The sequence below is a fragment of the Diadema setosum genome, chromosome 9 (genome assembly GCF_964275005.1).
Source record: "Diadema setosum chromosome 9, eeDiaSeto1, whole genome shotgun sequence".
NCBI classification, from domain to species: Eukaryota; Metazoa; Echinodermata; class Echinoidea; order Diadematoida; family Diadematidae; genus Diadema; species Diadema setosum.
Window position 1 is genome coordinate 14,523,934 of NC_092693.1, and position 15,800 is coordinate 14,539,733.

At 39.2% G+C, this 15,800-nt stretch overlaps 1 protein-coding gene across 1 annotated transcript; it reads right to left on the reverse strand.

Annotated features, from left to right (window-relative positions):
- Positions 1–639: 639 nt before the first annotated feature.
- LOC140232495 (BBSome complex member BBS4-like) lies at positions 640–15,424 on the reverse strand. Its single transcript, XM_072312589.1, has 13 exons — positions 15,379–15,424; positions 13,513–13,654; positions 12,758–12,837; positions 10,724–10,899; positions 10,030–10,156; positions 8,524–8,651; positions 6,972–7,026; positions 6,446–6,514; positions 5,753–5,905; positions 5,184–5,355; positions 4,458–4,527; positions 3,624–3,765; positions 640–2,637 (listed from the first exon to the last, which is right to left on the reverse strand). The coding sequence occupies exons 1-13, from the start codon at positions 15,412–15,414 to the stop codon at positions 2,326–2,328; spliced, it is 1,662 nt and encodes a 553-aa protein (XP_072168690.1). The 5' UTR covers positions 15,415–15,424; the 3' UTR covers positions 640–2,325.
- Positions 15,425–15,800: the final 376 nt, after the last annotated feature.

The following is a 15,800-nucleotide window of genomic DNA, read 5'->3' on the forward strand; positions in this document are numbered from 1 at the left end:
CAAGCCATTTAGTGAATGAGATGGTATCTCTTGGAGATATGCTAAAGCTCAAGTAGGGCTTAGACATTCACACTTCACTTCCTTCTTATGTTCTCTTAAGTTTCTCTGTATCATTTTCGTCAAATCCATCACGTATTGTGTAGTGAATTCATTCCCTTCATAGCCCCCTCCCATCAACATCATCACACACAATCACAATGATTCCTCTGATATCATGCACACAATATTTCATGTATCGTATCTTGAGTAGCAGGGGGTGTGGCTTGTAATCTCCCAAGTAGACCTTCAAAATGTGCTGTTGTTTTTAGGCTTGTGCCTTCAATTAGCCATTGTCTTGTAATTCTCTTGATTTGGTGCAGAGATGCACTGCATTACTATGTAATTGTAACGGTATGAGTCATTCTGATCTGTTCATTACTCATCTTTCTTATCATACATACCACAGTCTGATGAGCATTCACAGTTAAAACAGAATGTAGCATCACCTTGAACAGAATGTAGCATCACCTTGAACAGAACATAATAATTTTTTAAACTCGATTGTTTTACCCCTATTGCAACAAAAAGAACTACAGTATTCCTTTACGTTAAGCCATATATAATAATAATAATTGTAATGAATCACACACTCAAGCTGTCTTGATTTCATGATTGGTTTTAATGCACAGAGAAATAACTTACAAGCTGGCTTATTTATACAAGTACAATCATATATTTTGCATCTGAAATATACACTAAATTTTTGTATGCATAATATACAAGAGAACCAACTTATTTGCAGGTTAGAATCAGCAAGTGAGGCTGTTCATGAATAGACCCCGTCATCTAATGTTAGATATGATTCACAACTCCAAGGTTTACAGGCTTGGTGTAGGGGGTGGGGGTGGAGGGAGTAGACCTTGTATTAAGATCATAAGGGGTCACTGTTCGAATTTGAAAAATGCATTGCTGGAACAAAAAAAAAAAATAAGAAGGGAATATTTCTAACAGAAAAATTGCTATTATGTTTCTTACTGTGTACTTGGCTTCAGACTTTTGCACTGTCCACAGAATATAATTCAAGACCACCATTACAAAATATACAACTGTAGATGGTGCACCAATAATACGAAATGTTGTCTTATCTGTGTGTGTACACCTGAGCTTCAGGCTACATCTAAGATGAGTCGTTTCTTCCTGTTTAAATCCTCCAAAATCACTGAGGTAAGAAGGGCGAGCAGTACACCAATAATCTTGACTGCACCTCACATTGTCAGAATTTCCTCTATGGTCTACCTTCTATGGAACAGGTATCCAGTGCAACTGGTGTATCTTTATTGTACATACAAGTGTATGTCCACAACACAAATCAGCACAAAATAGCATCTCTGTTGGATTAAGACACTTATTCATCCCAAAGCCCAGGTGCATGTAAAGCTCAGAGGTGAACAGTGGAGTGCCAGGATCACATACAGAGGGGCAAACTTCAGTCACTATTCACTGGAACAAGGCAGATCAAAAGACAAATTTACAGAAAAACGCATGAAAGACATTGACAATACAGTGGAAATGCCATGATTGTAGGCAGTAGCAACAGTCATTGTAACACAGTAAAACACAGTCAAAAGCCAAATTGGTCATCATTAGTGATCTCAGTGTACAATAGTCAAGAGCTGCAGCAGTTGGCATCAGTGATCCTGATGTAATACAGTCGAGCGCTACATCAGTTTACATTAGTGATCTCGGTGTAACACAGGAGTAACATCAATTGCCATTAGGGATCTTGGTGTAAAGAGTTGAGCCACATCAGGGATCTGAGTGTAACACGGCCAGGAACCACATCAGTTGCCATCATGGATCTCGGTGTAACACAGTCAGGAGCCACCTCAGCCATCATCAAGGATCTTGGTGTAACACAGTCAACCAACATCAGTTGCCAACAGGGATCTCGGTGTAACACAGTCGAGCCATATCAGTCAGCGTAAATGATCTTGGTGTATAATATCAACACAGTCAGAAGCCCCATTAGTCAGCATTAGTGACATCAGTGTCAAAGAAAGTAAACGTGCCTCTACATGGTCTCACTGACTTGGAATCAAGATTAACACACTTGGTAAATGCAAGGTAGTTCTTGAAGGGAACCATACATACAAAGTGTTTGTTTCTCAGAAAAAGGGTCTATAAAAAATTCTTGGCCTACACAATGCGTGTCTATAAGGAATAAAAGTATTCGCATATGTCCGAGTGATAACTCACTGCGAGGTCACTGCACTCTATCACTACCAACAACTCTTGACAGCAAACGTTCGTCTTCAGTGCGGAGTTAGGCACAGAGAGAATGCTCGCCTACTGTGCTAAGTCTGGGATTCGCTGCCGCGTGGCATTGCCGTCAGCCTGCTGGGGTGAGTAGGCAGGGGGGTCGTAGGCAGGTGGTGGTTGGGGGGCATTCTGTAACGCCGACATGAGGGCTGCGTCATTGCTCGGCAGTCGCTGTTGTTGTTGTTGCTGCTGGCCTGCTGTTGGCTGCTGCAACCCATTCTGCATTCGCTGTTGTTGCTCCTGTGGTTGCTGTTGCTGCTTTTCTTCAGCCTGTTGCCGCCACACAAGACTCTCTCCCACCTGTAGGGCTGGTCCCAGCTTGCTGGCCAGATCAATCAGCTGAGGGGTTGCATGTAGCAAAATGGTAAAAGGAGTTAATCTGGTAGCTAAATATTGGTATTGGACATTCTAAACTTGTTCACATACTTCCAAGATCATCTACACCGTCTCACTGGTATGTGAGATGAGAAACTAAAGAAGAGATTTCTTGCCCCATATTTCAAAGGCATGGTATAGTATTGGTTGAGGTGAGGATTCAGCTTTTAACTTTTTGCGAGATACTTCAAAATCACTTTATGAAATCTTAAAGAGCATACAATCCTAGAGGAATTCAACGTTTATTCGATGAAAATCGGTTTGGAAATGGCTTGGATATCCAAAAACAAAGTAAAACAAAGCGATCCTAATAAAACGTGGGTTCCACCTTTTACTATGATAGTTTAAAATGTTTTGTATACCTCAGCCATTTCAAAACCAATTTTCACCAAACAAGCTTTGAATTCCTCTAAGAATTATATGCTGTTTCTACTTCATAAGAGATTTCTCACTATCTCATGAATTCAACATTAAAAAAATTTTGAAAACCTGAAGCCCATCTCAACTGAAACGGTACCAACCCATTAAAAGATTACTCACTACTATTGTCAAAATTTCACATTTTCTAATTTCAATATATAGCAATATTCTTTCTCTCTCTCTAGTGGAAAAATGAGCAAAGAAAAAATGGAATTTCATCATTTTTTGTAGTGAGATGCCTCAAGAAAATGCACAATTATATACATGTGAGGATGACATTATGTGATGCTGCACATACCATACTTAATATCACTGGGCAATTGTTTCACAGTTGATCAAGATAAATGCAAGTGATCAGATGGCTGGAAATCTTTTCTTTGACTCTTCCCTTTCTGACCTTCAAGGGGCCAACAATTACAGCTGTGGCAGTTTCCCTGGTTGAATTCAGTCGCAGGAAATAAAAACAACTACATATAGAAATACAAAGGGGGGAGGGAGCAGGACAGGAAAATGAGGCAAGCGATGAATACCTCCTGATCAATTTCTTGTCCTCCGGCTTCCTTCAGTTTCTGCAGCTTCTGTTCAAAGGTTGCGTAATGCTTGGCCGCCGTCTTCCTCTCCCCTCTATTGTACAGAAATACAGCATAGTTCAGCCAGACGGAGGGGTCCTTCCTGCACGGTGAATACAAAGAGATACATAGCTATATTTGCAAGGTTCCAAAAAGAAAAACACAAAATCACTCAAACATTGCTAGTGTTTGATTGCATTCAAATTATCTCTCTCTTTGCATGAGTAAGTTATTAACAAAGGGAAACTATGTTTCCTGAAAGAAAGAAAAATAGGAAAACAGATTTTTTGATATATATGCAAATACAGAGAAATTATGATCATAGACTAATAGCATGACTTATTCCCACATCATTGCAAACTACCGGGTAGCTATTCTCTATTCAAGTGGTCTTAAATACACACTTTTGCTTCAACAGCTTGCTAATGTGTTATAAAAAAAACCCAACAACAACAAAGACAAAACAACAAAACAAAACAAAACAAAATAATCTATCACAAAAAACAAAACAAAAAATCCAGCCATTACGCATCATTACTTCACCTACGTAAGTGTAATGGCCCTCGTTTACAGAGACAGGCGACTCGTAATACCCCTCAAAAAACAAACAAATCCCCTGAGATAATGAGTAACCAATAACATGGTGTATTCACATATAATTCAAGTCCTACAAGCATCAAACTCACAATTCAAGACCTACTGCACAACCCTCAGTCTGTGTTCCCTCAGCCCTGCCCACCCCCTCCCTCCATTACATGAAATACATTCAAAACAGTGCAGGATGTGTTCACTCACAGTTCAAGAGCAACTGCCTGCTCATAGGCATGTTTTGCATTCTCGTCATCATCCAGGTATGTCAAGGCAACTACAAAGGAGAAAAGAAGGAGAAACATCTCATATTACAGCTCAGCACTTGGCAGATTTTCATTTTTCTAGCATAATGCGAGAGCACTTGACTTGCTTTTTCTAAACAATAGGTGGACTGAAATTACCCTTGACCTATGTCAGTAACAAGTGGAGGGATATCATACTTTTCAAAGAAAATGAAATTTTATGGAAATCTCTTTATATTTTCCTGATATTACTGTCCTGCAGTGACATCCTGAATTGTTGTAGTCTTCTCATCCAGCAATGGTGGCATCTAAACTTTAAAAATTCATAACGTTTGAACACATTGTCCAATTTTCCTCAAATTTCACTAATGTGCTCCACTAATACTGCTGCATTTATACAATTCACATAATTATATACTTGGTTATCATTCCCCTTTAATCATTACTTCAGATTACTGGGTGGATAGATTATAAAGACAATCATATGTGCAACTCTCTGTGGTTCAGCAATAATACTCTAACTCATTCTGCATGGCCCAGACTATTACGTGGTCATGTCAACTATGGTTGACTTTTCGCCAGACACTATTTAATGATTAAAAGGCAGAAGTGATTCTCTTCAATGTGCACACTAATACTTTCAGGTAGTGTAAATCTATCATATTAGAGCATTGCCGTCCACTCTCACCCGCTAGCAGCATGTACAGCTGTCCCATCTTGGGGCGCAGGTTGATGGCGGCGCTGACAAAGTGGAACGCCGAGGCGTACTGCTGCATGGTGAGGTGCACCAGACCAAGGTTGTACATGATCTTCCAGTCAAAGGGTGACAGGTATGCTGCCCTCTTGAGGCAGCTGATGGCCTGAGAAAGAAATAAGGACAATGAGCATCAAGCATTCATTCTCATTAGTCTACAGTCACAGCAAAGTTAAGCTCTCTCTGTCTCATCGGCAACATGCTCTAAATACAAAGTTAATAAGATTTGGGCTGGTGGTGGAGACTACTCCCCTGGGGGTGCAATTTATTGAAATCTAAAGCAGTGATGTGAAGTCAGTATTCACGGGTAACTCTGAGTAAATCTTGCAACCTTGGTCTGATTTTCAACCAATTTCAATGTCAGAATACTGTCCTACAGGATCTTAAAATAGCAGTCCAAATCAGGATCCTGGCCTCTTGTGTAGTGTAAAGGTCATTTGCGCTGAACAGAAAACAAAAATAACACAGATCGGGGGGTGGATGGATTAACACATCTTACTCACGGCGACAAATTTCTTCTTGCCGAAGAAGCACATTCCGATATTGTTCCACAGAGTTGTGCTCTCGGGAACAGCAGCAGCTGCGATGCGGTACTTGGTGAGGGCTACATCGTAGTCTCCATGTTGCTGCATCATGCTCCCTGCAGCCAGAATTGCCTGTGGAGGGAGACAAGCAGTGATGCATGTCAATCAACTGACATAACCAATAGCTCAGCTGAGATTGAGACTATGGTTGCCTATTCATGGCATTAGAGTTTCTTTCAAACAATAAAGGCTTTATATAAGAGCGCTTTGCATCCTCTATTTTCCCTGCAAATAAGGCATCTTAAATGAATACAAAGTTCGGAATCAAACACACACACAAAAAGGGGCTGACTCACACATCATGTGTCGTTTCAGAGAGAAAATGACTAGAACATTTCTGGAGCATTACTCTTATCTCATGCAAGATTGATTGCACTTCATTCACAGTTTGCTATCATATGCTTTCTTTAGTTTCCTAACGCTACATGTGGATTTTATTTTCAGTCAGTTCATTTCAAAATGTTCACAAAAAGACATAAATACACACACTAGCATGCACACACACACATACACTCACAAAAACAGTGGATGAGGCTTTCCTACCAAACAACTCTTCTTTTAAAAGTTGAAAAATATATATATATATAATCAGCCTGCCAAAATTGCACTCACCTTTACATGACTGGGGTCATATGTCAGAGCATTTCCAAGGTGCTCAAATGCCCTCTGGTTCTGGCCAACCTAATAAGAATAAGCAACATGGAGCATAATAAACAGAAGGAGCAATAAACAGTTCTTGCACATGTATACACACGTAAATACACACATATACATTCAAACATACACACAAACATACATACGTGCATACACAGGAACATACACACACATATATTAACAATATATACACACATACTTATCTACAACATAACAGTCTCATACATTTGGTCTTCATTCATTATGCATTTTTGATTTACAGAGCAATGGGAATCATTGCCAACGAGTCCAAAACTGAAGACTAATGGTTAGGAAGAAGAATGAGGAAAGAAAGAGGTGAAAGAAGAGGAGGAGGAGGAGGAGGAAAAGAAGAAATAGGAAGAAGAAGAAGAAGAAAAGAAAAAGAAGAAGAGGGGGAGGAAAAGGAAGAGGAAGAGAAAGAGGAGGAAGAGGAAGAGACAACACTGAAATGTTTCCAACTCACCTGAAGATAGAGTAATCCAAGAGTTGTTAAAAGGTCAGGGTTTTCTGGAAATGCTCTGAAAATGGAATGAAAAGGAACACATTTTGACACTTTATAACTTCCCAATTTAGATGATCTTTACTCATACAGCTAATCTATACTATCTTGGTCATACTCTATAAAATACCCATCAAAACAGTAACTTAAAATAATAACATCTGCCACTGGAACACCTACAACTAAAAGCCTATCAAATTTTGCTCTAATTATCCACAAATATTCAAAAATCCTAAGGACATTTACATAATTTGAAATATCAAAGCAATGAAAGTGGGTCTTCAAAGACTACTGTTTCAGTTTTAACTTTCCATTCCACTCGAGTTCTACACTGATGCCCTTCTTCTGTGATACTGCATGTGCAAATCAATTTGGAAAGAATGTTTTAACACATTGCAAGAATGACCCAGAACTAGTTCCATTGAAAGATGTATGCACGGATGCAGTTATCAAACGAGCAGATAAAGTGTACATTGTCTGTAACTGCCCACAAATAATGAGGCCGCAGAATAATGCCCAATATTAAATGGGTTAGTCAAATACCGGTTAGTGATTGGCTTAACACTGTAATGTGATGGAGGAACATTCTTGTTATGTTCTCCCATGGGAAAACATTTTCACGTAACAAATACCCACGCGCACAGTGAATTTGGCTCTGCGCGAGCTAGCGCGATCGAGTGCGTTGTGTGCGTGATGGACCTTTACGCTAAGCGTACCATGATCGTATCAATAAGGTACGGTGTACGGTTTGATGCGCCACTTTCAGAGCGTGAAATAAATTGATAATGATGGTATTTGACTAACCCATATAATACAACACTGTATCACAGTAGATGGCCAAGCAATGAATTGGATGTGAGGCAGGTACAAGAGGTATTCTTTTTTTTCCAGAGTGTGAATCAGCATGAAGACAGAACACCAATAATATGATCCCAACTCTTTTGGCCACTTAATAAGGGTTTTTACACAGCCACTGTAAAATCTGTAGTTTATTTCACATTCCAGTTTTCTGTCGGCAGTTGATAATCAACAACTGGTATGTGAGCTAAAACCCGAAATCAAAAAAACCTTCCTCAAGAGTAAATTTTTTGAAACTCTGTTTTGAAAGTTTTATGCATTTTTTTCTTTCAACATTATAACTACTTGCTTCCCAGCTCGCTAGTTTGATTCAATTTTCTGGTCATGCGGCATCCACCCTCTGCATGGGGAATCTCCTGCCTGCCTGCCTGCCTACATCACTAATCTTCATGTGCAAAGAATCACAAAGATCAGAGGCCTCAACTCAATACAGCAGCAAGTTGTACATGCACACAACTGATTTAGAAAAAAGAAAAAAATCCTGATTACAATGGTTTTCTCATGCATGCACATTTTCAGCCAAACCCATGGAGAGTTTCTGGTTTTCCTGTCACTGTATGTAGTACATTGAAAGCTCTGTTTTTTCTGTGTTTTTTTTTTTTCAGTTCTAGGTTTCACAATGTAAATGACGCTTGAGAGAAAGAAGATAACCACTCACTCGACGGCTCTCTTGTAGACATCAGTGGCCATCTGAATGTCTCCCTCCATGAGGTAAATCTTGGCCAGCATCACATATGACAGGTCATGCTTGCTGTACTGTATGGCTCGCTTCAGACATTCTTTGGCCTATGAAAAATATGTAAGTGATTTTTAAAAAAGAGAAGAGGGTATGCATCAAAACAAAGAAGGCTTTTTATGTGCAGAAACTGAAAATCAAGAAAGCTAAGAAATAGGAATATGCGCTAAGCACTCCTACTGAGGGGTTGACTGCCAAAATGGACATCTTCTAGAATCTAAGTACTATCTTTTTACTTGAGAATTAGTTTCTTTTCATACATCATCCTTCAGTTTAAAGCCTTACAATCGTGGCGAGTGGTTTGTGCAGTATGGAGATGAATGCAACACGCTGCCTTCCCCCCATTCTGTATTAATGTCGTGACACCGAATGAGAATAGTGTTGGCTCAATGGGTCAGCGAACAACACTGGGTCTCAAAATCACCTGACCCAAAATGGCTGTCTGAGCCACGCAAGTTTCCAAATGGACGCACACTCACAGCGCGCATGCGCGTGAAGAGAGGCCAAAAGAGCCACGCGTCTTCTGGCCTCTCTCTTTCAATCACCGCAGCTCACGGTCACAATGTTTGTGTATGATGCGTACACAGACACACACGTGTCTAAGTGGCAGCATTGTCCCACACGTTTATGGATGTAGCACTGCAGTCTGGCATTGCGCAATTGCATGCACAAACTTCGTTCGTTCGGATGTTTACGTACCATTAGGGGTTACGATTGTCCGACTTTAAACAATCTTTCCTATTGTCCTGTACCATCTCTCACAATATCTACGCAGTTAATTTAACCAAAGATCTGCCTGTAACGGAATGTTCTGAGCACTATAAACAAAATTACAATACATGTCCTCAGAAACAAACACATGCACACACAGACATCTGTAAGCATTTTACCAATGTGGCGACAGGCCAATAACACTCACAGTTCCTACACCGTTACGTCCCAAAAAGACAAGACCACATCCACTTCAAATAAATTTCATTCACTGCACAAAGTGTTTGACTGAAGTGACTGAAACATTCTGACCCATATGTACATCCTTGCTACATTCCAATATTAACAAGGATATTCTTCAAATTTATGAAGTTCTTCCGTCGAGATGTTTTCATTGCAACTGATTGACAAATTGCCCTACATCGACGTAAATAAGCACTGAATTGATCAGTGTTTTAGTAGTAGCCATGATAGCTACTACTAAAACACTGATCAATTCAGTGCTTATTTACGTCGATGTAGGGCAATTTGTCAATCAGTTGCAAAGGATATTCTTCTTTTTAACTACATTCTCTTTTTTTTTCCAAGGCATTTGAAACTATACACAATGACTCAAGTTTGAAGAATCTAAGATATAGAGGATGACATAGCTACTGTACCTTGATATATTCCTTGAGGTTCATATAACAGACTCCAAGGTTGATATAGCTACTGTACCTTGATATATTCCTTGAGGTACATATAACAGACTCCAAGGTTGTGGCTAATCTCCCAGTCTTTCTCTGTCATCCGGGCTGCTTCTGCATAGACATCAATAGCCGCTTTGTGGCGACCAAGCAGGAAGCTGGAAGAGAGTCGAAAACCCAAAACATCAGTTTAAGACCAACAAGGCAGCATGGAAGATGCTTGAATGCTGGACTTTAAACTTCATCCATTAAGGGTTGGATGCAGCCTCCTTTGGCTTGGCAACATAGTAGTTTGATAATAGTACCAGATGTGTTTGTTTCAGTTACTTTTTTCTTTTCTTTTTCTTATACATTGACTGAAAATACAACAAATAATATTAGTCTCATCTCTTTCAACAGTCAGCATTCCTGTGTGCACACAAGTGCAAAATATAAAAGGCATACCTGACATTTTGAGATTACTGCAGCAAAGATCACGATCTTTCGTCAATTGACTTGAAATTTTTATCTAAGTCTTCATAAGTCTTCATAAGTACCACCGAGATCTAATATGGTACAGTTTTTCTGTATTATTTGCAACCTTTCATTGAAAGGAGAAACAGCCTGATTAACTTAAACAAAAGATAAAGGAAATAATTAAAAGAGATTTTCATCTTCCCTCACAAAGGAAGTACAGATGCACAAAAAGAAAGTAATGAGGCAATGGCAAAGTCCTCTTTTCTTACAGGGAGCGGGCCACTTGTTTCAGATTGTCCGGATTCTGGGCGTTGATGAGGGAGCACGTCTGGAAGCATTCCAGTGACTCCTGGATCCTGCCCTCCTGCCGCAAGATGAGTGCCTGGACATAGAGGGCGTACTCACACAGCCCGTTAGATTCTTGAAGTTGATCTTTGATGAGGCCCTAGGAGGGATGAGAGTAGTAAAAGCAGAAAATTGATATAAACGTTTGACAAGATGAGGACAAGTGAAACCACCGTCGCCCACATTGACACCATGTCCCTTTACATGCACTCCAATAGTAATTAAATTAGTATTTATTTCATTCTCTCTGTTCTGTAGAAAGCTTGGAAACTTCTACATTAGGGATATACTTACTGTGTCTTACAATCTTTTCATAAATGGCACCAACTACAAACATGACTGCATATATACTGTAAAGAGAAACCATTGGTATTTCCAGCCAGGTCAATTTAATTCCAGGGTCAGATGAATGACTAACAATTGGAAATAAAAGACTTTCATAGGGCACATGTGACTATTACAGAATACTCCACATAACATATTCATATTAGGCTGCGTTCATGCGAAACTAGAATTGCGTTTCTAAACACGTTTAGTCGCTAAACGTGTTTAGTTGCGTTGCGTTCGTGCGATTTTTCCATTTAAACGCGTTTCAAAACGCCGATCTGAAACGCAGAAAATAGGGCGTTTTGAATCATGATTCTGCCAGAATCACGATCGCAGAAACCGCATAAACGCAACCGTGATTTCAATCATGATTCTATGACGTCATTGTGCGCTATGCGCATGCGTGTCTCATGGGGTATCCCACAGCTTCTAGTTCTGTTCGCGCGCTTGTGTATCTTATGAATCGTGTGTTTTGGTACCATACTTGGACTCGTTTGTTTACATCAACGCCATACACCGATTCTATGCTCGTATCTAACGTTAACTGTTTAATATAATAATACATGTAATTACTCTCCGATTGAGTTGATAAAAGTATTATAATGGTTGCAGCTTTGCAGCGCTGTGTCTATCAAGGAAAACAATTGGAGAGACGAAGAATTAGGATTATTCCTCGATCTGTGGGCAGAGCCTGAATGCCACAGCTTATCGGAAAGTATTCACCGAAGTAAAAACGTAACGGCCTGTACAGTTGGAATAAGGAGGTCTGGCTCGAGTTGCAGAGACAAGGTCAAACTGCGCAGTGCGCTGCGCAATGGCAAAGGATGAGCTGAGCGAGAATCAGCGTTGCGAAAGCCCGCATGAACGCTCTTCCACTGAGACCGTGATTTGAAACGCCGTTTTGAATCATGATTCATGTTTGTGATTCTGGCTACGAAATTCGCATGAACGCGGCCTTACTCTATTGGCACACAAGCTGTTCAACAAAAGTGAGTCCTGAATGGCAGAGTTGAGAACAGGACAGAATTAAGCGACTACGGTGCTCAAAATGCTAACTGGGAGAAGGTTGATTTCATACAGGAACAGCACTTTTACTCCTATGATGGAGAAACTCCAAGCAAATTCGGATCAATGAGACTTATAAATATGTATGTAAACATATATGATCATGTGTAATATACAGCTTTACATAAATCTGGCTTCTTTTGTTGATAAATACAGTCTTTGTCTTTGAAAAAAGAAAATAATTAGAAAAGTGCTTTCATCATACTGCATTTAAATTTTTCATACGGAGGGACTATGTCAACTGCCTGTACCTGTAGCTTTTCTGATACCACAGTTTGAAGATTAGAAGTTTGTCAAAATGGTGGATACATACAAACAGCAGTGTAATAATGCTAAAATACCCCCAATCAGTCAATATGCATTATATACAACATAATCTGTATGGTCAGTTTGCTTACATTTGATACTGATATAAAGTAATCATTTTCAAAGTACCTTTCATTCTGCAGTAACTATGGGAACTTATCAACAGCACAAAGCATCTTATATGACTAACATGTGCATATAGTGATGTTTTTATGAATATCGATATTAATATCCAGAAACATAAGCAATAAAATTCTCACCTTGCAGTTTTCAAATTCTTTCTTGACATAATGTAGGTGAATCAGCCAATTCCTTCTTTCAAACACAGGCAGCTCTGGTGCTAAAAACAACAAATGGCAATTTCACAACAAAACATTTATGCCAAAACAAAAAATTTATAAAACAAACATTTACAAATCAAAACATTTACAGCTGATGTGATTTACATATCATAACAGCTGTAATTTCCAGGTTGGCATACCTACAGAATCAATGCCTACAGACATCTCAGATTTGTACATTTTGAGCACATTTCACAAAGGTATTTTTGATTTTCATTTTTCATTTTTTCCCATTAGATTTCTTTATGAATCATGTTCTTTATATGAAAGAACAAAATTGCATATCTACAGGTGTATATGCACATCATTTTGGTAACATGGCAAGTGTTGTATGGGGGATACAAAGATGATGGTTTGCAAAGCACAAGTTGAAGGTTTTTGCAACACTGACATAAAGTTTGCATATTTGCAGAATGATATTGTCCTTAAGACAATCAAATAAATTTATGTAGCTCATTGTTAAACAAGGACTGTTCCATTACACTGTGGATATTTACACAAATCTACTCAGTAATGATTAGCAAAATATTGATAATTAAGTTGTAATTACAGCGTGGCTTAAAGTTAGTGGATTGCCATTGAATGCTAAGCATTCTTGACAAGGTATTTTTTTTTTTTATCTCTCTTTCCCTCATCTTTATTACATTGGCAATTTACTTTGTGTAGATAAATACCTTTCTTGCCTCTTGCTCTTGTTTGAGGCTTTTGCTGTTCCTCGCGTTGTGGGCTAAGTTCGGGGGCTAAATCTGATGGCTTCTTTGGTTCTGGCTCAGCCCTTCTTGGCTGAACAATATCTTCTTCTGCCATGCCACCAATCTGTTCACATAGAAGTGTAGAATGCTACTTCAGTATTTCAGGTGTAATTATTAGCCCAACCTAAACATTCCGTACCCACATATCATCGTTACATTAACAGGCTTTTATTGTGTTAAGATAACCTTTGTAAGCACTTAAGATTTCACTGTATAATATCTGTATAAGTCATCCATAACAAATTCTTCCGTGCAGGGGAATAACCCTAAATGTATATTTTATAGAGTGAATGCAGATTTATATATTAGAAGAATCAGTAAAATTTGGGAAAAAATATTGGAAAATATGTTCAGAAGTTTAAAAAGTCTGAAATTTTGGTAGTGCTATCACTGGATTAAGAAGACTACCACAGTTTGTGATGTCAAAGTAGTTCAACAATATGAAGAAAATCATAATGTACAGAGAAATTGACAAAATTTCATTTTTAAAGAAGAGTACACATGCCACACACGTGTTTCTGATTTAAATGTAAATTTTTAGTATTATTCCCCCTGCCTTCAGTTCTGAAAGAGGTAAGCCAAGACGCTCCTTCATTAGGCTTGGAAAATGAGACAATTGTATACTGTGAAGCATTTTCCTCAAAATTTTAATCTACTTTTACAGCTGTAGTTTTATTTTAACACTTTTGCAGATGTATAATCAAGGTAAGCATTATATTTTCTGGTCTGTCTTCCCCCTTTTTTTTTTTCCTCAGTAAAAATGTCTGCAGCTGCTGCACCTGCTAAGCTATGGCAGACTAGGGGTGGTTCCTTCCTATCACACCATACCACCAGCAGTTGCAGCATCAGATAGAACCTAGCTACAGCTAGACTAGTGAAGTCTAGATCTAGTACCATCCATTCAACAAGGCATGGTATCATCGCATAGATCCAGGCTCTGCTCTAGACCGTCTAGCACTAGCACTGCAGTTTACCTTGTCTGGCTGACCAGTGAGACTCTGGCTATGAAGGAACATGTTGGAAAGAGTATGAGCCGATCTGTTCAAATAAATACCCGGTTAACATACCTGGTTGTGGGCATTAAAGTTTACATGGTCTATACAGAACTTATTTGCCCCTCTGCTACTCCATCGTCTGGATGCGGTGACTAACATAGTAACAAACTTTTGTTTTCTGTGCTGTGCGGTTTAGTAAGAACATAGGCATGAAAACTGCTGTTCGGGGTCATATTTGTCCTTTTTTTACTTCCGTTTCCATGCTTTCTCCAAGTTAGATTTGAAAGAGTTGAGTAATGATGAGTGATGTGCTGTTTAATTTACCATACCACATAATCCACAATAATTTAAAATGAATTAAAATTACAGGTGATTTAATAGTGTCGTTGCGTGGCCACTAAAGATGTGTAATTGGGATTCCCCCCCCCCCCCATTCTTACTTGACGTATAGCGTACTGTGGTGCATAGGTATAGCGTAGTTCTAACAGTTACGTAGGCGTTTAGACAGTGGGTCAGTGCAAGTCAGTGCCACACAGCACAGTGTATTTAAACGCGAGCGCGATTCCAGTATGCCAGTGCATGTACACATACACCAACTTTAACACGCGGGACTACATAACTTAACATCTCGGTCCTATGTCGGCTCGATACAAAAACTATCATCTCTGTCTACGGTAAAAGCGTATTTTCTTAAAACTCAACTCATCTTCCACTGGTTAATGTCAACACCATTTACCATACTGCTAGCAAACATTCATGCAACGATTCAAATTACGAGCATTTTGTAGCGTACCTTCTCCTTGGTAACATCCGACTCCGTTTCTGCCATTTTGAGCAAAATATTTGAACAACCTCGCGTCCAGCAGGATCTAGGATATCTCGACGCACCAACTGTTATGTACGGGCCCTAACAGTTGTTACAGTGTTTATTCCGAAGGTTCGCATACTCACCTTCTTTTCAATGTGAGCCCAACAAGTAGGCCTACATTCCTACATTATGCATTTTGCAAATGCATAAGATACATACTGTATAATGAAAATGGATATGATGATGGATGTACAATACATAACACTAATTAATGATTACTAGTATCATGTTCGGTAAACTTCACTACGCGGGGATGCAGGTGTATCTCTTATCGACTATACCGTATCTCTGACTGTGTCAATTTTTTGTCAAATTTACACTACAGCGTTGCCATAATTTGTCGGCAA

Coding starts and splice junctions, on each gene's coding strand:
- LOC140232495 (XM_072312589.1), bottom strand. CDS start 15,414: ATGGCAGAAACGGAGTCGGATGTTACCAAGGAGAAG. Junction 10,900..12,757: donor AAGAATTTGAAAACTGCAAG/GTGAGAATTTTA, acceptor CATCCCTCCTAG/GGCCTCATCAAAGATCAACT. Junction 5,906..6,445: donor ATGACCCCAGTCATGTAAAG/GTGAGTGCAATT, acceptor CTCCCTCCACAG/GCAATTCTGGCTGCAGGGAG.